Raw genomic sequence first — 22865 nt, forward strand, 5'->3', positions numbered from 1 at the left:
ATCTTTTGGAGACAATTTGATATCACTTACTGTGGTTTCACATGTTGCATATGTTGACATCTCGTCGGATTGTTCTAGTCCGATGTCTGTCAAGGCGGCAGACATGACAGTTTGCGCGAGTGCGTTTTGTTCGATGACGTCATGTTATGCATTAATGACGTCATACTGTTCTTAATTAATTGACTTTTACGGTCAAGCGTTTCCGGGTAGAGAAAGCAATAGTACATGTGTACTAGATATAGTAATTTTAAGTCGTAAAGCTCTGATAAGTGATGTTGATAAAAAGATATGTATTGTATTGTTAATAATTGATGAATAAATGAAATGTCCATGTGTTGTTTAATCTCGTTTTCTCTCGAATTAAAGTCCAATTTAGTCTTCCTTATCATTCAAACCATTTCAGAGTTATCAATCATGGGTTCCTCATAAATGTAATCGATCTACACACATGCGAAAGTTTAAACAGAATAACCTATTTTTTTCATTTCAATCTTCTTAGGTTTACTGAAAATGTTTTTGGTCTTTTTGTTGTTGTTGTTGTTGTTGTTGTCTTTTCCATCTTTCACAAGAAATCATATATTGTTTTCTAAATTTGTGGATTGGTTAACTTAAATGACGGAAGAATATTGACAGTATTGAGCAGTGTCATGCATGTTCTTCTAAATTAACTTTACGTGCCAATTGCATTCCATCTAGTGTAACTCTTAGTATAATTCATCGACTTTTTAACACATTTGTTCCCCTTTAGCCTTATATTTTTGTTTGGTGATCTTAGGGCCGGTCCCAGTGCAATCGTCGTTTGAAGAACCATAATTTAAAATGTTTAAAAAAATCAATTTTTATTTAGTTTTGAGGCTTAATATTCTTAAGCCCGTGTTGCACTGCAGCGATTTTCAGCTACGAGTTGTTGCGAGTTTTAACTCGCTTTAACTCTTCAGGTGTCGTGTTGCACTCGAAGCATTGTCGTTGCATGTCGAAGACATGTCTCCTCACAAAGAAAGTACTCGGTAATGACCCTGTCACACTGTCACAACTTGCATGCGCGAGTTACCACGAGTGCTGGTGAATTGTAACTCGCCAAAAAATGCCACGTGATGACCGTGGATTCCAATGCTAGGTACATCAGTTCGACACCTGCTCCGCAGTTCTCTTCCGTGTGAATACGAGAGTAGTACGAGATTCTTCTGTTAAACCCGAGTTTAAGCAACATCGGTACGATCTGTGTACGACACTCTCACAATGGAGAATTCTACGAGTAATGCCGATATATGTACGATATCATGACGAGTTATTAAGAGTGAGCTACGAGAATGTACGAGACAGGACGACACATGGCGAACTGGGTATAAATACAGATGGTGCTGCACATAAGAACCAGATTCGTGTTGATCAGCGTAGGTGGCGCTTCGTATCATTTCAAAGGTGGTGTTGATGCAGGGGGTGGTGACTCAACATCTTGTTTCACCGCCACCTTTTGTCTTTACGGAGCCTTTCCTTTTCTCGTCGAAGGCATGACTAGTCTAACAATGGTTTACTTCTTGTAAACATAGTGATGTTTACTGGTTGGAATCTTCAGGAGAAATGATGCAGTGATTTTTTCTTGATATGGTCACATTGAACTCGCCCGAAGTCGCAACAGTCTCGAGGACATGTCGAAGGTGTACGTACAAACTCACAACAACTCGAACGAAGCTCGGGCAGAGATCGTAATAATGCCCCCCTGAGTCGCTGCTGAACTCGTAGATTGTCGAGCGACTTTTTGACGCGGCGAGAGGCGACGACAAGCGAAGACATGTCTACATGTGAATAACAACACAGAAACGGAGATCCAGAATAAGAGCGGAGGTCCAGAATAAGAGCCAGGAGAAGAGCTCGAGTCTCCTGCTGGTAATGCTAGCGGCCTAGATGTCAGGCCAAAGGAAAAACGGGTTTATAACAATTTCACAAACAGACAATAGGAACTTTTGGAAGAATGGTTACAGGATAACCCCTTACTCAACAATAAGAGCCTGAGTACAAAAACATGGAGAAGAAGATTGCTTTGTGGACAGAGATGGCTGTAAAATTGAATATTTCTGGTATATAGAAATTTGCTTAATATGACCATTTTACATTTAATATGTTAAATACACCCAATTGATACTTCAATTATTGGTATTTTAAATTGATAACTTTTTTTAATAACAAATAACTGGTATAAAATCAAAAACAATAAAGCCCCCTCTTTTACAAAAGAAGTTTGGTGATGGCGCTCATGATTACACTGACCGGGTTATGGCCTAGTAAGCGTTCCTGAAGTGTCACAACGTTCGTGTTGCCAGTAGACAAGCTGGGGTTTTGAAGGGCAAGCTTGGCCGCCCTACCTCTTCCACCACACCAGCACCGCCCTCAGATGAATCCGACAGGAACGAGGAGGAAGAGGACCCAATCATCGATCACAAGAATAGAGAGGGGTCGACAGCTGATGCCGCCGCCGCACCTGCTCTTCCAGCAACAAAGAAGGAAAAGAAATCGCAGGATACAGAGCTTCGAGAGCTTAAAGACAAGCTCACCGAAAGGGTTGAGGGCAGTCGAGAGATGCGAGAGAAGGTGTATGAGATGATCAAAGCTATGGAAAATCCCCATACAGTATGCTACTTACCTCACCTCCATACATCAATCCACACATACCTTTGGGAGGACTATCTTAGGAAAAGCCATGACACCCTGATATACTATGTGACAGGGTCGAAACGCATGAGGAGACTCGATGAACAGCATCAGATGCAGCCGCAGTTTCAACAATAGTCAACCACTTACAGCCAGATGCAACCTATGGTCTCACATCAGTTACTTCAGTCTAGTATGCCGTCACAACAGTCACGCCCTGGTCATGGTGTCACTCAGTCTGGTGTCAGCGATGAGATGTGGAACACAGCTTCACCCACATAAAAAAATGTTATGTGAATTTAGTGGTTTCTACCCCGAATTTGTCTAAGGGCTCACAGGGTTCTCATGGTTCACAGGACTCCCTTTGGATCTTTCATGGGGAAGCTCGAGGGTGTTGCCGACCGCCTGAACTGTTGAACATTGTTTTATTGTGTGTTTTATGATACTTGCTTGCTATAATTTGAACTGTTATTTGCTGTATATTTTCACGTTACATAGCTAATGTTTTGTTGTGGTCTGTTTTAAAAGAAAAATAGTCTACAATCATATAGATGTCTTCTGGTTGCCTCTAACAAATAAAAACATTAATAATTGCTATAATAATTTCTTGCTGGCTGTTACTGTCTCAAGAAGTTTTTATTTTCTGTTCCTATTAATTATTAATTAAACAAGCAAAACCAATGATCATATTCTAAGTTCAAGATTTTACAATTTAACAATTAACTATATGAGCTTTTTGTAAGTGCCTTGTTTTTATTTTCTCAGTTCCTCACGAGTTCTTCTTTTATACACATTGAGTGCATGGAACCATCTACAACATAAACCAGCTGTGATAGCGCAATATGTGGTGCTTTACTACAGTTTCAAAGGTCCCGGGTTGGAATTTGGGTCCGTGCGGTAAAGGTCACTGTAGTGATATGATAAAAGAATTTAGCTGCTGACTTTCGCCTTCCACGTCTGTATCAGGTGGGAACGATGTCATCTGATTGCAGTGAAACCGAGAATGTACTGGAAACTGTGCCATTGTAAATCATGATTAAACTAACAACGCGTTTAAATGATATCAGATGTTGATAGAGCGTAACACTAAACATAACAAAACAAGTTTTTAATATACACAATACAAAGTTAATGCAATTACTGCAAAACATTCATTCACTCAGTTAAACATCAAACCAAAGTTTATATCAGGTCACTTATATCGAATGAAAGTTCACAACACTTCATAAAATGTTATACTGCCAAGGAATCTCGCCGAATGGGATGTTGTAGTATATCGTGTGGTAATCTCTCTGTTGCTGTGCAGCTCTTGTTCCTACATTTCCTCTCTGGTTTGCTCCCAGGTCGCGCATGATTACACCATTTCTCCATTCACCGGGTATGACATTGTCGTTGCCGTCAGTCTGATCCAAGACAGCGTTCTGGGCAGCTGGATAACGGATTCTCACTAGGTTGTGAAGACAACAGCAAGCCACTGCGATTACTTGCACTGTCTATGGCTTTAGTCGCAATGTGGTGAGGAGGCGCTGGAAGCGGTTGGCTAAAATCCCGATGGCATTCTTTTCTACCCTCCTGCACCTTGATAGTCTGTAATTGAAGATGCGTTATTCAGGAGATTTCGTGTTGAGAATGGTTTCATCATCCACATCCTCAAAGCGAAGGCATCGTCACCCACAAGGAAATACGGCAAATCCTTGTCGTCCTGGAAAGTTGATCTCCTCACTGTCGATGACCTCTTTTAGCTGACTGGTATTGAACAATTGTGCATCTGATTAGCTCCAATACTCTTAGTATCTACCCACAGAAATGTGTAGTCTGCATCGACAAGACCGGGCATAACGATAAAGAAAACCCCTTTGTAGATGTAGTACGGAGTCTCGATGGTAATATGCTTTCCGTCTATTGCTCCAAGGACATGATGGAAGTTCCAACGAGTTCCAGACTGATGTGCAACGTTTCGCCATTCTTCTTGATCGAAGGAGATGATATCACTGTACTCGTCAATGATGCACTGACTAACTTCCGGTATGAGGCGAGAGACGGTGTGGTGTGGCACTCTGAATCAGTACATAAGACTCATGCCGGAATATGATGGCAAGCTTCAGACCAGGTTTCAAGGCTTCTCGATACCACGTGTCCTTTTTAGTCAATCGCTCTGAAAGTCTCTGCTCAATTTTTCGGAACATCTCAGGTGACATCCTGAGAAAGTTTGTGAATGACTGTCTATCTTCATTCTCAAGTTCATGCATTAGTCGGTCATAATGCCCGTAATAAATCTCGTCTCATAATCAATGGCCTCACCCAATATCTTCTTTGGGCTCTCCTTCTTCTGTTTTGCCTGTACTGTAGAAGCTAAGTAATCGCAAGATCATCTTCTGCACCAACTTATTCCATCTGGGCAATTAGTTCAAGGTTTCACAGTCTATCTGCCATTGCTACGAGGCGTCACCATCGCTGATCAACTGAGGTTTGGTCCTGATGTGCAGCACCATCTGTATTTATACCCAGTTCGCCATGTGTACGTCGTCCTTTCTCGTGCATTCTCGTAGCTCACTCTTAATAACTCGTCATGATATCGTGCACATATCGACATAATTCGTAGAAATCTCTGTGATTGTCGAAAGGATGTCGTACACAGATCGTTCCGATGTTGCTTAAACTCGAGTTTAACAGAAGAATCTCGTACTACTCTCGTATTCACATGGAAGAGAACTCAAGCAGGTGTCGAACTGATGCACCTAGCATCGGAATCTGCGGTCATTTCGTGGCATTTTTGGCGATTTATAATTCACCAGCACTAGTGGTAACTCGCGGATCCAATTGACAGTGTGACAGGGTGCAGGCAGACTTCATATATATACGTTCCAACATGTGAAGCTATTAGGAGTTGACCAATTTTAACGAAAGAATATTTTATCAGAATTCCAATAAAAACATTTACATTTTCCCGGCAGTGTATTAATACAAAATGAATATGTTTATGAGTCAAATTTATTAGAACTACCCGATCAACATTGTCTTAAGGTCGGCATTGTGATGATTGCATTTTTTGTAACAAGAAAATGAATCTCATCATCTATTTTCAATTACTTATTTGAAAATATATCATCAAGATCTCTCAAGGCATTTTTGATTAGGTAGTCTGTGGCATTTTTATCCAAAATCTGATAAAATCTTCTTTTGTTAAATTTACTCAACCCCTTAGTACACCAAACAGTGTCACCAAGAATGTATGTTTTACTCCCTTAGTACACCAAACAGTGTCACCAAGAATGTATGTTTTACTCCCTAAAACGATGGGTCCTCAAAACTAAATAAAATATATTTTTTAAACGTTTTAATGTTTGACCTTCCCCCGCCATCTTTTGCACTGTGGCCGGCTCTTAACAATCAGCGGACAGCAAAAACCGCACTATTTTTCATCGCTACCCTTGAAAAACAACTTGGTTGGGCTTTTTATGCCTGGGACACCCTCAACACAGGAATTAGACAACGGATCTAGACCCTACTGTGCATCCTCGGTACAAGGCTATTCATCCGTACTTAAAAAATTGCATTGTGCCTTACTTCCCAACCTAACTTTAGACAACACAAACATCAGGATACATTTACGCTTATTGCACCTGCACCACATGTATTCTTTACAACCGTGACTGTGCCTGCTAATGTAGACTTAATAAAGTAAAAATAAACAAAAATACTATACCTATACTGACCATTAGCTGACGAGCATCTTCTGTGCTATCTTTATGGCCCTGTCTTCATGTATTCTCTAGATTATCGACTGGGAAAAGTTGTTGTTTTTATAAAGCGCTCGTGTTTAATTAAACACAAATGTTTACGTCGTTTGCGAAAATGAGCCATGTAGCTCTAAGTAAAAGTGTTATGCTTACATTGCAAAATATTGTGCTTCATATGCAGATATCAAGTGCCATTTGTATTCATTTGTTTGTAGGTTGCTTAGTATTGATGCTATGTGCCATTAGGTTCATTAGAGACTTTGGGTCAAAATCGATCAAATACACCAGTAAGGCTTGTATATTAAACCCGAGTAAGAACCAAAGTGCAAATGACGCGAAACCTAACCATCAGTCGTAGGGTGGTCTCTCTTTTAAATTATGTTGACAGTCTTCCATTAATAACTATTCTTTTGTCTGGGCATAGGAAAAGACTTCTATCTATCATATATTCATATATATATATAATCAAATAAGCTGATACATATTATTGTTTTAATATTAAACTTCAAAAAGCAAGGCTTTATATCAAAAAATTAAGTAAAGATTGGATAAAAAGTCAACGGCTTCGGTTAGAGATCGGATATAGTGAATTTGGTATTTCTTGACAAAACAAGTGCCATTGCTCCATAGCGAGTAGTGATCTGGCTATATTAGTTCTTCTTAATAGAGACAGTATATGCTCAATAACAACGTTATCAAGTTGGGTAAAAAAAGTGGGTTAAATCGTGTAAGAAAGTGGACAATGTTAATTTGGACAAGTCAGTGAGTAATTTACTTTAAAAAAAATAGGAGCGAGCGGACATGAGACTGTGACACAGTGGACGACAAAGCCGGACCTTGAACATGACCATGCTACACAGCCGACATTACAATAAAAGTACAATTTATTTCATACGCGCACACACACGCACGCACCGTCTCGCACGCACACACGCACGTATATATGTATGTATGTATGTATGTATGTATGCATGCACATTAAGAACAATTAAAGGGCAATATCTACACCAATTCGGTAGCGCCTACTCATTGTTACATGTAGGCCTTATTTCTTTTAATTGACACATGACAGTGAATGAATGCATGGTTTACTATCTCAGACCATTGGCGTTCAATATTTATAGGGTTTGAAGCCGAATGGTTTGTTATTTAAAAAAAAAACAGGCTTAACATGCTGGATCTATTTTTATTGTTTACATTTTCACCGCCATTGTTTGTCCTCGTACACCTGGTATTTTAACGAATACACTGTGGTTACTGTAAACTTTTTACTAACCTTGTTTAATGCTCAGTACACAAGTTGAGCTTGCTCACCTTATATAGAGTTTGGGGTCGTGAAGCATTAGAAATCTGTGAACACTATCTTGCATGCAAATTGGTCAATTTATAATAGACTGTATAGGAAAATTATTTAGTGGGCTGTAACCGTGGCCTAAATGAGACTAGATTAAGGCAACAATAGTTTTCGTGCCGCACTTCTTATTTTCGAAATCATTTCAACTTTTGTCGAATGGTTGTGTAAATTGTGTAATGCTTTTACTTTAAGTATATGGAGAAAGTAATAGAAATCAGAAATTCATGGATTCTTAATTATTTTAAGTTCTTTAAAATTACGACACTCATAATTGTATCGGTTACACACCACTATCTGTATCTGTATCTGTGTGTATACGACGCAGAACCAATTCTGGCATAATGTGACGGTACTACTATTATTTAAGCCGAGAGAAACTATAAATTTGTCATGGAATTTGTAAAAAATAATATCCACTATATTGTGGCTGGATCTGTGGCTACCTTGACTGGAGTGCTGGTATACAAGAGGTTCGTCGGTCAACCACAACCATTTAATCGGTAATGGTTATAATTTTTATCATGTATACATGCGTATATTTGAGGTTAAAATATAGCACCTTCCAGGAACGGAGGACATGAGAGACAGGGAAATAGCTAAACTTTTCAAGCAATGTCGACACATTCCAGTTCCCCTTATGATATCACAGACTGCGGGGTTCAGGATGGCCGCTTAATTGTTTGTTCCATTTGACGGCACTGTTTTTAGACAGTAATGCTTGCTGTTTGTCAATATGTAAAGTTGAAAAATAACCGAAGATATCTTTAAAATAAACAAAAAAGTTGTTTTGTAATACAATGTTCGGTATAAGTCAGTCTCCCTATAAAACTTTTCAAATAATACCAACAAGATATGGAATCAACAGGTAGCCCAATATCAGATGACCTTGATACCGTGATTTAGTGGGTTTCTTATCAACGCTCTTAAGACAAAATATCGTTTTTCATAGAAATTAACATAATACTAGACTTTGATTAGGCTTGTTTCTAATAAAATAAACACCGGAAGTCATCTTTACAAAAAAACGTGGTCAAATATCTTGGCATAATCATTGTTCCAACTCGTACTTTGTTTCAACCCTTACTTTCTTTTAGAGATTTGTTGTTTAAATTAGGTGTGTCTGGCATAGGTAATGGGCCGATACCCCAACCCCCTTGCCCCCACCAAAAAAAGAAAAAAAGTGGCAATGGAAATACACTTTCAACTTATGCATTAAAACTTCATTTAATCTAGTATCCATCCTTGTACTGGTACCAAACGAATGTTTGAGAATATTTTGGCAGTAGATCGACATTCTAAAAACAAATTGAATTTATTGCAGAAAATGTGGGGTCGATTACCCAAAGGATACTGTTATCCTGCACATATTTCAAAGAGAGAAAACTACACCACACCTGGGTCACCTGGCTTTCAAGTTGGAGTTGTACCTTAGAATCAACAAGATTCCTTACCAGGTAAAGCTCTTTCAAAGATGTTTTATATAAATTATATTCAAAAATAATGTCACTAAATTATCTTGATGCTTAATCAATACCGGTCATGGTATCCATCACGATCGCTCCTAGTGGGTATTGAACTCGGCACCACTTGATATCGATAGTGATATGGTGACCTTTGGGACCTGTAGAAAATACCTTGGTGGGTAATGAACTCGAAACTTCCTTATTTCAATATCAAGTTTGCATTGGTATTTGAGACCATGAGGAAGCGGTTCGGTAGAGGATTGAGCACAGCATCTTAATGAGGTGAAGCCCTTGGACCGTTATGCTGTTATTCTCGTACAAGAACAAGGTCTTTTAATACACAACTGCCTTTCCATGTAGCCTAAATTGCGTTGTAAGACTGGAACTAAAGTGCAGTGTTGTATTGTTCACAGACGGACGTATCGGGCGTAATGGGGCCTAAACAAAAGATCCCGTGGATCGAGTACAATGGTACAACGATGGGTGACTCCCAGCTCATCATTGAGTTCCTGGAGCGGGAGATGGGGGTGGGGCTGAACTCGCATCTGGCCAAACGGGACAGGGCCATAGCCTGGGCGGTTCAAAAATGGCTTGAGGAATTCACATACTGGTCTCATAAGCCTTTTTCTTTATACGTGTGGTTGGAATTATTTATTTATTAAATAAGAGGATGCCATATATATTTGACAGAATGAGTATTACAATGAATATAACAAACTTATTTATAAAGAGGCATTGAAAACTAAAGTTTGCATGTCCTGTAAATTATCTCGGATAAATCGAGCAAAATTAACTCGACCTTTAAAACGAAAATATAAAATATGTATTCCGTTTGAAGCTGTGTGAAGTTAGCTAAACATACGACATTGGACATTCAAAATCGAATGTTGTGTTGGCACGACATTGGACATTCAAAACTGAATGTTGTGCTGGCACGACATTGGACATTCAAAATTGAAAGTCGTGCTGGCACGACAGTGGACATTGGACATTCAAAAATGAATGTCGTGACAGCACGACATTGGACATTGGACATTCAAAAGTGAAAGTCGTGCTAGCAGCTAGCACATTCAAATCAATGTATGACATGTTTTATGAATGAATGTTGTTTTTTTACCGACTTTAAATTAATTCGGATGGCATGCAATTTTCGGATGTTTTGTTTGTTTAAGATATTTCTTGAAATTATTTGAAAAGGGTTAGAGATCACAAGCCATGGACCATTATAAAATTTATTAACACCAAGAGAGCATTGTCATGACGATTCCATCGCAATATTTGAAACTTAAGCATGATTCAGATATATATGATGTCACATATGCAGAGAAAGATTCAAATGAATATACTTATGAATGGTCGTGGATTATATGTAGACAAACAGTGATAATGCTTTCAAAATGGCATATTTTTAATAAGCTTAATTGTTTACACACCACTGCTACACATCTAGTACCATTTATAAACGAAGTGAAGATAATTATATTCACAGTATATAATGACATATATATATATATATATATATATATATATATATATATATATAAGTCAAAAAACAAGTCAACAGGCAGGAATAGGTTACTTTATCGACTCATTGACAATATTTTTTGTGTTTACGTAAAACCAGATAAAAAAAGATGTACGGACGATTACATTTATACTTGTAGAAATCATCAATGCATGTCTATATATATAGACATGCATTGATGATTTCTACAAGTATAAATGTTGACATTGGACATTCGATTTTGAAATGTCCAATGTCGTGCTGGCACGACATTCGTTTTTGAATGTCCAATGTCCAATGTCGTGCCAGCACAACAATCGATTTTGAATGTCCAATGTCGTGCCAGCACGACTTTCACTTTTGAATGTCCAATGTCCAATGTCGTGCCAGCACAACATTCGATTTTGAATGTCCAATGTCGTGCTAGCTTACCATTCGATTTTAAATGTCCAATGTCGTGCCAGCACGACTTTCACTTTTGAATGTCCAATGTCGTGCCAGCACAACATTCGATTTTGAATGTCCAATGTCGTGCTAGCACAACTTTCACTTTTGAATGTCCAATGTCCAATGTCGTGCCAGCACAACATTCGATTTTGAATGTCCAATGTCGTGCCAGCACGACTTTCACTTTTGAATGTCCAATGTCGTGCCGGCATAACATTCGATTTTGAATGTCCAATGTCGTGCCAGCACGACTTTCACTTTTGAATGTCCAATGTCGTGCCAGTACAACATTCGATTTTGAATGTCCAATGTCGTGCTGGCACGACATTCGTTTTTGAATGTCCAATGTCCAATGTCGTGCCAGCACAACAATCGATTTTGAATGTCCAATGTCGTGCCAGCACGACTTTCACTTTTGAATGTCCAATGTCCAATGTCGTGCCAGCACAACATTCGATTTTGAATGTCCAATGTCATGCCAGCTCAACATTCGTTTTTGAATGTCCAATGTCCAATGTCGTGCCGGCATAACATTCGATTTTGAATGTCCAATGTCGTGCTGGCACGACATTCGTTTTTGAATGTCCAATGTCGTGCCAGCACAACATTCGATTTTGAATGTCCAATGTCGTGCCAGCACAACATTCGATTTTGAATGTCCAATGTCGTGCTAGCACGACTTTCACTTTTGAATGTCCAATGTCCAATGTCGTGCCAGCACAACATTCGATTTTGAATCTCCAATGTCCAATGTCGTGCTAGCACGACTTTTACTTTTGAATGTCCAATGTCGTGCCAGCACAACATTCGATTTTGAATGTCCAATGTCGTGCTAGCACGACTTTCACTTTTGAATGTCCAATGTCCAATGTCGTGCCAGCACAACATTCGATTTTGAATGTCCAATGTCCAATGTCGTATGTTTAGCTAACTTCACACAGCTTCCGTTTGAACCAAACGACAGGTAAAACGCATACATCAGCGTTTAGAAGTAATTAAAAGTAAAGCTCCTCGTTTTTGTTTATGAAACTTCTAAAATCATAGATAATAGTGTGTGAATGTGTGTGTTCTATAGGTTAAACGTTCACAGTCGATGGGTGATCTATGCTGACGAGTTCTTTGACCAGAACCTGGCCACAATGCCGAAAATGGTGAAGGGTTTCATGCAAAAGAGGGTAGGCACAAAAACATACGCCGTTGGCGTCGGGCGGCATAACAACGAAGAGGTTCAGGCCATGATTGAGAAGGATATACGCATGTTCTCACAAATATTGGGTATATATTTTAATTAATTCATACACATAATTATGAAAGAGAAACATATTATCAGGTAATCATCCACGTCCAACCCTGTTTGAAACCCCGTTCACCCCTATCCAGAGCCCGGACTACCTCTGCCAACCCATGATGGAAAGCCCGACAAAGCCTGTATGAAACCCCGCACATCCCTGTCTAATCCCTTGTCCAAGCACCGCCAAAGCATGTCCGAAATACCCGTCCAGAAAAGAAATCGGACTCTTAGAAAAAAGTACTCAGTGCTTTTATTAAGCATGTTCATCTCGCTGGATACTTAAACAATATATAAAGTTATATGCATGACATGCTCAGACTTATGTAATTTATAGTTGATTTCGTAGATTCGCATTTTTTGCGGCGAATAAGTGAATTTGTAATAAAAATACTATTGTAAATCACGGTCCACATTCACACCCACTTTGTTTGGCTCTCAATTGAATTGGGGTTCAAAGGCGCCCTGGTATGATCGTTAATCACATATGCATTTCGCGTATTATCAAGTTTCAATTGTGCATAAAGAAGCCACATGTCATCCTAACTATCAGAAAGAAGGGCAATGTCTGTATTCTACCATGCAGGTGACAGCGAATACATAATGGGTAGCCAGATATCGGATGTAGATTGCGCGGCGTTCGGCGTCATCGGCAGTGTCTACTGGGCCACGCCCCGGGAGGACAGAGGAAACGCTCTGCTCAAAAGTATGTAGACGAGTTTGTGAGCGATATATCGTTTTATGTTTAATAATAAAGTGTGATGAAATTCCATTTTGTATTGCATATATTCTGTTTTATGTTCACGCAAAGCGTCTTGCATCGATCTTGAGACGCCACAGAAACAAGTATGGTGTGATCTGGTTACACACTTCGTATTTTTTTAGTTGAAGACGTTTTTGTTTTGCAATACTTTTAAATATATTTTTTTTCCATTTTTTTTTAAAATTAAATAAGATTCATAATACTTCAGATTATAGGCAGACATTTGCATATATCTTAACCTACCTTGGTAAACCTAGCTTACTAGGTAAGACTGTTTTTGTTACAATTTTAAACTGGAGAAACGCAAGCGGGTGCAAACGCTGGTCCGTGTATTTCTGTGTTAAGGAAATGGCACTGCTCAACGATTATAGTTTTTAAAGCCAGATTTGTAAACGGTAGCATATGAACTATATGTTATGTGAGAACCTTGAACAGTTTGTTTTATATTTATAGCAAGAATTTGAACGACGACATTAAGGCAATACCTCAAAAATTATAAAAATACATAAGCACTGATTTAAGTTACAACGTGGAATTAGATTCTGAATTCTGTGAATCTTCATTACAAAATACATAAAAGTATAACGTTGATTACACAAAGCTGTTTTTTTCAGGTGGAGAAGTTGACAACGTTGTTCGCTACCTGCACCGCATCAAGGAGAAATACTGGCCGGACTGGGATGATTTGTTGTATAAACCGAAATAGATTGTACTTTTAGTGTAAGTCGCCCTCGCATCGTGGCGGGCATATAGGGGTCAAGGTCCGGCTTCTTCGTCCACTGCGTCACACTTTCATGTCCACTCTTAAACTTTTAAAACCTTACCTTTACAAAACTCAACCACATTGGCATAAAGTCTCCACTTAGATTGATGAACAGCCAGATTGCGCTATGTGTTATGGTTGGCCAAATTCTACCTCATACGCATTGTCCCCCTTTTGAGTTTCTCCTTTCTCATATTTACACCTTGTACAGTAATTGATTGTCAAAGTTTGACCAATTTCTTTGACCTATATATATTAGGCTCTCGTACACAATACCTTTAGCCAATATTTCCCAAACTTGATGGTAATGTTACAGGCATAATATTAACATCTTCTACAGAAATATAGGCCTTCTTTGAATGATCAAATATGACCATCTCATTATTGCATTATGTTTGTGATCTTATTAATTTTAATAAAGTTCAATAGCTCTAGTTGCATCAGTCCTACTCATAAGTAAATAGTATTAGTCAAGAAAAAGGGTGATCCAAGCAGGTTACATATTCAATTCACATAATTCTGGTTGTATATACATGCCAGCATTGTTTACATGCTGAAGACTCATTTTAAGTCACATGTCTGTTTTCCGTTTGTGGAATCATTTGCTTGTAATGGTTGTTTATATGCTAACTGAGACTTTACAAGGCTGTTTAATATGAGGCATAAATTGCGAGGGTTGTTATAGATATTTTAACATATATTGCTAGGGTTGTTTTAGATATGTGCCATATTGCTAGGGTTGTTTTAGATATTTATGCCCCCTTCGAAGAAGAGGGGTATATTGCTTTGCACATGTCGTTCGGTCGGTCGGTCGGTCCGTCCGTCGTTAGACCAAAGCTTGTCCGAGTGATAACTCAATAATTTCTGGACGTATGGTCAACAAACGTGACATAAAGGTAGGGCCTGGCCAGTAGATGACCCATATTAATTTTCAGGGGTCATCGGGGAAAGGTCACGGTCACATTCACATTTAATGATAAAAGGTTGTCCGAGTGACAACTCGACAATGCCTGCACCCATGACCCTCAAACTTTGCTTAGAGGTTGGCCCTGACAAGTAGATGACCCATTTTTATTTTGGGGGGTATCGGGCAAAAGGTCAAGGTTACATTAACCTTAAATGATAAAAGGTTGTCCGAGTGATAACTGGACAATGCCTGCACCCATTGCCCTCAAACTAGACTTGGAGGTTGGCCCTGACCAGTAGATGACCCATATTGATTTCGGGGGTCATCAGGCGAAAGGTCAAGGTCACATTAACTTTGAATGGTAAAAGGCTGTCCGAGTGATAACTCGACAATGCTAGCACCCATGGCCCTCAAACTTGACTTGAAGGTTGGGCCTGACCAATGGATGACCCAAATTTATTTTAGGGGTCATCGGGTCAAAGGTCAAGGTCACAGTGACATTGAAGGCAAACCCGACAATTCCTTGACCTATGGTCATCAAACTTGACATGGAGGTTAGGCCTCACCAGTAGATGATCCATATTGATTTTGGGTGTCATTGGGTCACAGTGACCTTTAACACAAAAAAGGTTAACAAAGCTAGAGCTATCTAAACAAAGCCTGGACTTATGATCATCAAACTTGACATGGAGGCTGGTCCTGACCAGTAGATGACCTCTATTGATTTTATAAGTCATCGGGACAAAGGTCAATGTCACAGTGACCTTGAATGCAAAAATGTTGTTTGAGTGATAACTCGACAATGCCTGCACCCATGGCCCTTCAACTTGACTTTGGGGTTAGGACTTACCTGTAGATGATTCCCTTTGATTTAAGGGGTCAAAGGTCAAGGTCACAGTGACCTTGAACGCAAAAAGCTTGTCTGTGTGATAATTTGACAATGCCTGCACCCATGGCCCTCAAACTTGACATTTAGGTTTGGGGCGACCAGCTGATGACTCATATGGAGTTTGAGGTCATATAGTCAAAGGTCATGGTCATAACTCATATTCATCATTAACGTTTTGTCATATTTACTTATTCCCTGCTGCTCAGAGGCTACATTTTTATCTGCGAATATCAGTCATCATCTGAACATGATAGGTGGTGGGGGATAGTGTTTGACAAACATCTCTGGTTTAAAATGTATTGCAAGGATTGTTTTAAGTATATGAACATATATTGTTTGGGTGGTTTTAGATATGTAATATTGTGACGGTGGTTTTGATTGCACATATTGGGAGGATGGTTTTAAATATGTAATATATATTGCCAGGGGTATAAAGGTTTATTTGCTGCTTTATCCGATCTATCACTTGGAAATGTTTGCCTTCCACCAATACTATTGACGCAATTTCAAATTGGTGATTTTTTCATAATTTGTATCTGTGTACCTACTGGGGCCATATTATCAATGCATGTATCCACGTGATGTATCCTACAATTGAAACAAATATTTCTGAGTAGATATACTATATTTTTTAAAACTACGAGCTTCATTGGTAAGTTTTTGGAATGGTTATCTGATTTTGCTATTAAACAGTTCAATTCAATTGATACGACGGACTAAATATATTTAACTAAAAATCCCGACCGTACGATTTTTGAGGTGCGCTCGATGCTAGAATGGCCCCACAATGTAAGCCCCACCCATGATGTAAGCCCCACAATGCACGGCAGTGAAGGAATCCTCCTAAGAAATAAGTCCTTGTTAAGGTTAATTCTAAATTTTATTGTGTTCACAAATGATCACTGCTAAAACGTGGGCATGGTCATGATGTTGTTTTTTTCCTTTATTAGGTGTAAATTTACAGTTGATTTTTCTTAGTTCAGTTTACACATCAAATATATTGCTTTGGAAATTCTATTTTAATAATGCAGCCATGCACCTCTTGGCATGGCCAGTTTTCAACTTGCTCAACAAAGCTCTATTAAATTAACAAGTTGCCCATTACTGGCATACACAATTCTTGAGGCACAACCGCTTTTGCAAATTTAATATATTTGCCATTTACTATGTATGCTAAATGAGTCAAACTTGGTGGAGTGTGTGCATTTGTATTGATCATTGCAGTTCGTTTAGTGAGTAGATCATCGAGAGTTTCAACAAGAAATGCCAGTAAACTGTGTATAGATCTATATTGTTTAATTACAGTTAGATAATAAACATGAATAAAGAGAAATTGTGTTGGCAAGTACGAACATAATTGACCATTTCACACAATGTAGAATCATGGTTATTTCCGATTGTTTTTTTATTATTCATTTTTTTTTAATTTGGAGCATTATTTTTATTATTTTTTTGCATAATTCTTGCACCTGGAACTTCAGGAAATAAGTTTTAATTGAAAAATGATTTTGATGTTAAATCAAAACTCAAGAATCTTGCAAAGTAATTTATTTTTATTGAAAAAAACAAAAACTTATTGTCCTAACAAAGATATCCTGAAAGTTTTGATGCACTTGGTCAGTTGTTTTCAATCATTTTGATGTTTCAAAATGCAGGGTGGGCAATGGTTATGTACAATACGAAAAACACTTTCAAATTAAACATTTAAGTATTTTACACTATTAGTTTCGTAGGAAGCAGGGCTATGTTTAACACATTTCAGACCTAACAATTATAATCTTAAGTTTATAAACAAAAGGATTGGTTTTACAGCATGTGAAACACACAATAGTGACCAAAGGACATCCGGCCCATACTGATCAAGATAAAAGAACAAGGCGATAGCTTGACATAGTTCCATTTATTTATCACAGACAAGGTAGAAAAGTGCAAAAACTGTATTAATCTGGTTAAATGTGCATAAAATACATATATTCAAACACACAATAAATGGAGTTCAAGAAACAGCAATGTATAAATAAGTAACATGAAATAAATAGCATGGAATGGCAGGGAAACACTTCTCCTACATACATGGAGAATACACGCAAAAGCTTAAACACCAGAAATAGGATTGGCAACTTTTTTTAATAAACCCTAATCATATTTCGTATTATAAAATTTGAAACAATTTTGAAATTAGGGAGAATTGAAATTTTGTTCATCTGAGAGACAATGCAGTTGTACCAATTCATTATGGGGTCATGCATTGAAGTACTAACAGACATTTTTAAGCATCTTCATAATCAATATTCAATTATTTAAAGGAAAGAAACAAAAAACAATCTACCCCGTATACGGATATACAGATTTTTTTCTCTGTTTATATATAATAATCTCTACAATATATAGTTATTTACACTGTGTCAGTGCTATCATGTTTTATTATTTTCATTTTTACCTCAGCAATTGAATTAAGCTATTTTATCCAAAAACAATAAATGATGACATGTTCATTCAAAAAACACCAACCAATTTTGTTAAGCCGTGATTACCAGATAAACAATTATTTATGAAGTTTGGAATGTAAAAGTAGGTTCCACATGTTTGATATGAAACATATTTTCCTCACATTCTCTCATGCTCAACGCTGCTGATAAAGTCTTCATAAACAACATAAAGGGATGACATCCTATAATCATTTGATTGTTGCAAAACAATAACAAATCTCTTGATTGTGTGGAGTTCATAATGAGGTTAACTACATGTATATCAAGAGTCTAGTAATATTGCAAAAATTAATATAAAATGGATAATATGTAAAATAGTCAAAATATCACAGCCTGAGTATCGTCCTCTTTCAAGTATATAAATCATATGACATTGTAAAAATAAACTCAGGCATATTCATATTGCAGTAGGTGATGAATACTTAAAGAAATGTTGATGATTTAAAATAATTGCGTTGCATTTACATTGAATGTGCAATAGATTGTCTGGAACTAATATGTTCCCATGCAGATTTTGTCTATAATTTTTTCAGTTTTTTTATTTTATTTTGATACATTTTGTAAAATACCTTGAAGGCACCCCTGATCATTAGAAATAGAAAATAAACCTGTAACACTAACAATATCAGACAGCCTATATTGCATTTGATAGGTAAAGTAAAGGGCACTTGTAGAAATGGAATCCCTGAGAAAACACTGTACTTCCAGTAGAGGAAGGGGAACACGCAAACTCGGGCCAGGAAAAACACAAGTATCATCAACAGTCCCGAGATAATGTACACTGCACTGTCCTTGAACTGCAGCTGAAATAGGAAAGCAACATGAATTATCAACTTTAATAAACAATAGTTTCCTCTACTCTATAAGAATAAAGACATTATGAAACAAAGTAAGAGAGCAGCAGAGCCAGTGCCAATGTTCCTCTGTTATTGTTTTAAATTCAAACAAGGGGCATAACTTGACCATTATTAAATCCAGAGTTATGGGCCTTGTTAGACATTAGTAACATATGTACGTTTTATGTGAATATCTTGAACATGTTGTTTTTTTAAATTGTGGTCAACTTTTGGCATGACAACAATGCCATCAACGTCACCAAGGCTATAACAATAACACAACATTTTTTTCTTCAAAGAACAAAAATTAATAGGCTAATAAAAAAGGATCATAATTTTTTTTTTATGTATAGATTGATTAATATTAAAAAGAAAATAGTGATTCAGTAAAAACAAAATGAATGAAACTTGCTTAAGATGTTGTAAGAAATGTCTTATATATATATATCCAAAAATTGTTGCCAACATGAAATCTGTGACAGTCGGCTTAAGTTTGTTCAAGTTGCATACAACACAATGTAATAGTAGAGAGAAAATAAGACAGAGACAATAAAAATACGATGGCCCAAGCCAGCTTAATAATCGACTTTACTGTCATGAAAGTCTATCTAGCTACCTGAGCAAGAATAAACCTCAGGGAAATGAATGGAATGGCTGCCTCAACCATATAGAAGAGACCAACAAAGTAATCCCCTTTGTCTTCACGCAGAAACTGAAAGAAAAATCCGATCATGAGAAAATGACATCAGACTTGTTTAAATCTTTATGGTTTATATAAAGATGATATTTGTCAAGACATGTGAGACCATTAGACTCGAAGGCACTTAAAACTTTGGGTCTTGAATAACTTGCTCTACTTTTAAGGCATCTGTACTAGACCATCTTGTTATGGGTTGTATATGGATTTCTTTCAATGAACTATTTTTATTAAGTCTGAATCAAAGCAAATGTAACAATGAAATGATAATTTTACGATAAAAAAAAATCAAAGTACTTACCAAAATGGTGGGAAAGAAAATTAATGGCAGCATAACGTGGTGGAAGATCATTGCTGTATTGCCTTTGAAGAAGTGTACTGTCTTTGATTTCCAAGCTGCCGAGCTCATGTATGGCTCATTCAGGTAGTAGTGAGTGTTGTAGATTGCCCATGTGTCGTAGATGAAGTATGGCAGTCCAAACCAAGCATATGCCTTCGTAAGCCAGAACCTGAAACATAGATACAAGTTGCACTTACATTGACATACTAGATTTCTGCAGATTTGGATGTGTCTCCTGTTTGGATCAAACTTGAAAAAGACATTAGGCCTACAAACACTATTTAAACAAAAGGGGATAATAGATACTGAAGTTATGCTGATGGCGCTGATGCCACAGATGCAAAAACACAATACTTGTCTAATACTTGTCTATCGCCTTTCAGGTGATACAATAATAGCCAGGAAGTAACTTAGATAATGAGACATCAGAAAACTATTAGGTATTCTAGGACACACCAAAAGTGGCCACAAATCTTTCATGGGAATCCAACTTCTAATTTGAACAGACACACTAGAAATTCTGACAGACTGTACCTCATTGACTATGTGGCCACATAATACCAACCATAAGCATAATCACACAACGCTGAAGGTGCACATATAAACTCCTCACATTGCAAATCTAATTTATGATGACCAATGATGGAAGGTAACAAAACAACAATGAAGGGCAGGAAAGACAGCAGAACTTAAGAAGAAGGTACGATTACTTTTCGGTAGCCAAAACAATCGGATTTGCAATTTTTATTTAATGGTGCAAAGATGAAAAAATAACTCTGAAAAGTAGACCTGAGCAGAAATGTTAAAGGTGAAACCAGCAAGGTAGTCATAGTAAATTGGTGATGAAATTTTTTTTTGTTCATATGAAGATATAAGATAAACTAGTTACTAAGAACTACATATACTAAGAACTACTTAGAGATAGTTAAAAGCACTATGCACTATGAAATGTTATTATGTCATGAAATAAATGATAATCTAAAATTCAAACAAGAAGATAAGTAGAAAGTACTGCATGAATTTGCGGATATTATACTGTTAAGCCATGAAACAGTTATTGAACTATCCTTTTTGGGGAAGGACCCTTAGGGCCCATGTTCATCTTCTGTATCATCATATGCCCATTTTAAAACCTTGCTAAAAAGTGCTTCTTTTTCTTAGCATTTTTCAACTTCTTTATCTTTATTCGTAATATGTAAATGCTTAAAAGCTACTCTTAAAACTTCTTGGTAGGTTTTAGCAAGACCAGTAAAATCTACCCAAGCTCACCATTTCAAGCGTGTTAGTCGAAATTTCTCTTGAAAAGAGGGGGACACACCCTCCCCACAGGCCCCTCGCACCTGACCTTCTGGATGCAGGCCTGAAGTTGGTGCTATCAGGTATAAATTCGTAAGTAATATTTCTCTGACAGTTACCTTTCAAATATTTTATATAGAGTGAGCCAATTTTACTGATTTTTTTTATCAAGCTAATGCTATAGCTTTAAATGTTGGTATATCACTAAATTAAAGAGGACACTAACGTGTCTGTCATGATGTTATTATGACACTGCTGCACTATTATTCCACCAGCACATGTTGCCATCACCGCCTGCAGGGAGCCGACGCATCTGAAGTATAAATACATACATGTACATGTATATACAAATGTATATGAATGATACAGTCATCGAAATAAAGATTTTATTTAACAAGCCTAAATACAATATATATGATCATTTAATTTACTTAAGATTACATATATAAAACACATGTATAATACATAAAAGTATAACAATATCAAGATAATTTTAAATGCCCAGCTTTGTTTGCTGTTTTTCTAGAATGCACCTGGGACCAGTACAAACAACTCCCAGAATGCGTATACAAACCTTTTACACCAAAGTCAGACTAAAATTACAAAAAGAATTACTTGAACGTCCGGGTTTTCTGTGCTATGCTAAGATCATAAGTCAATATGGCTAATATTACAAAATTGCCTTTTTGGGCGGTTATATTGGCAGATCTGATACTGCTAATTTTATGTTAATTTGGTTGTATGTTCATTCAATATGGAATATATTGTCTGCTAATTTGGGCAATAAGATCTGCTCATTTTGGCTGTACTGTTATGCGCCAGTAAACTGTAACCACGGCCCCCCCAGGTCCGGATGTATTCCGGGGATAGCCGGGGAAATGGGCCGTGTTTTTACCTTCCAGGTGTCCCAGCAGTGCCGGGTGAATGCGGTGGTTTTGTATTCTCACCAAATATAGCAGGGGATTTTTCCCGGGCTTGGCTGGACCGAAAGTCAAAGTTCCCGCTATTCCCCAGACCTTGGGGGACCGTGGTTACAATTGACTGGTGCATAGTCCCTGTTTTCTCAGCTGTATGTTGAATGTATCAATTAGATGGGGTCACTTTTCTAACCATGAATAAACATCTGATTTTATATAATTCATTTTCATGAGACAGTCAGAAAATACTATAAATCATACCATATGGTTATATCAATCAATAAACTAAACTTTAAAAGATTTTTAATATGACGTTATGATACAAATATATAGTAGATACTGTACTTTTCAGTTATTAAGAACTTGTCAGCGAGTGACAGTCGTGTTGAAAATATTCTGCCAAGACAAAATCTCAATAAAAGATTTGCAGACGTGAAGAACACCCCTCCTGACAACAGCAGCATCCACATCATTGTAAAAGAAATCGAACTTTGGTATCCTCTTCCATTTCTTTATCAAATTT

At 37.5% G+C, this 22865-nt stretch overlaps 2 protein-coding genes across 2 annotated transcripts; one reads left to right on the top strand and one right to left on the bottom strand.

Annotated features, from left to right (window-relative positions):
- The first annotated feature begins 7825 nt into the window (after positions 1–7825).
- Positions 7826–16476, top strand: LOC128230598 (failed axon connections homolog). Its single transcript, XM_052943012.1, has 6 exons — positions 7826–8243; positions 9065–9197; positions 9620–9816; positions 12233–12432; positions 13032–13151; positions 13823–16476. The coding sequence occupies exons 1-6, from the start codon at positions 8134–8136 to the stop codon at positions 13912–13914; spliced, it is 852 nt and encodes a 283-aa protein (XP_052798972.1). The 5' UTR covers positions 7826–8133; the 3' UTR covers positions 13915–16476.
- A 630-nt stretch (positions 16477–17106) lies between these two features.
- On the bottom strand, positions 17107–22827 carry LOC128230600 (ceramide synthase-like). Its single transcript, XM_052943013.1, has 5 exons — positions 22688–22827; positions 21652–21738; positions 20091–20298; positions 19709–19804; positions 17107–19059 (listed from the first exon to the last, which is right to left on the bottom strand). Exons 1-5 carry the CDS (start codon positions 22813–22815, stop codon positions 18775–18777), a joined length of 804 nt encoding a protein of 267 aa, XP_052798973.1. The 5' UTR covers positions 22816–22827; the 3' UTR covers positions 17107–18774.
- Between the last annotated feature and the right edge of the window lie 38 nt (positions 22828–22865).

This window comes from Mya arenaria, chromosome 4, assembly GCF_026914265.1.
Source record: "Mya arenaria isolate MELC-2E11 chromosome 4, ASM2691426v1".
In the NCBI taxonomy this organism is placed as follows: Eukaryota; Metazoa; Mollusca; class Bivalvia; order Myida; family Myidae; genus Mya; species Mya arenaria.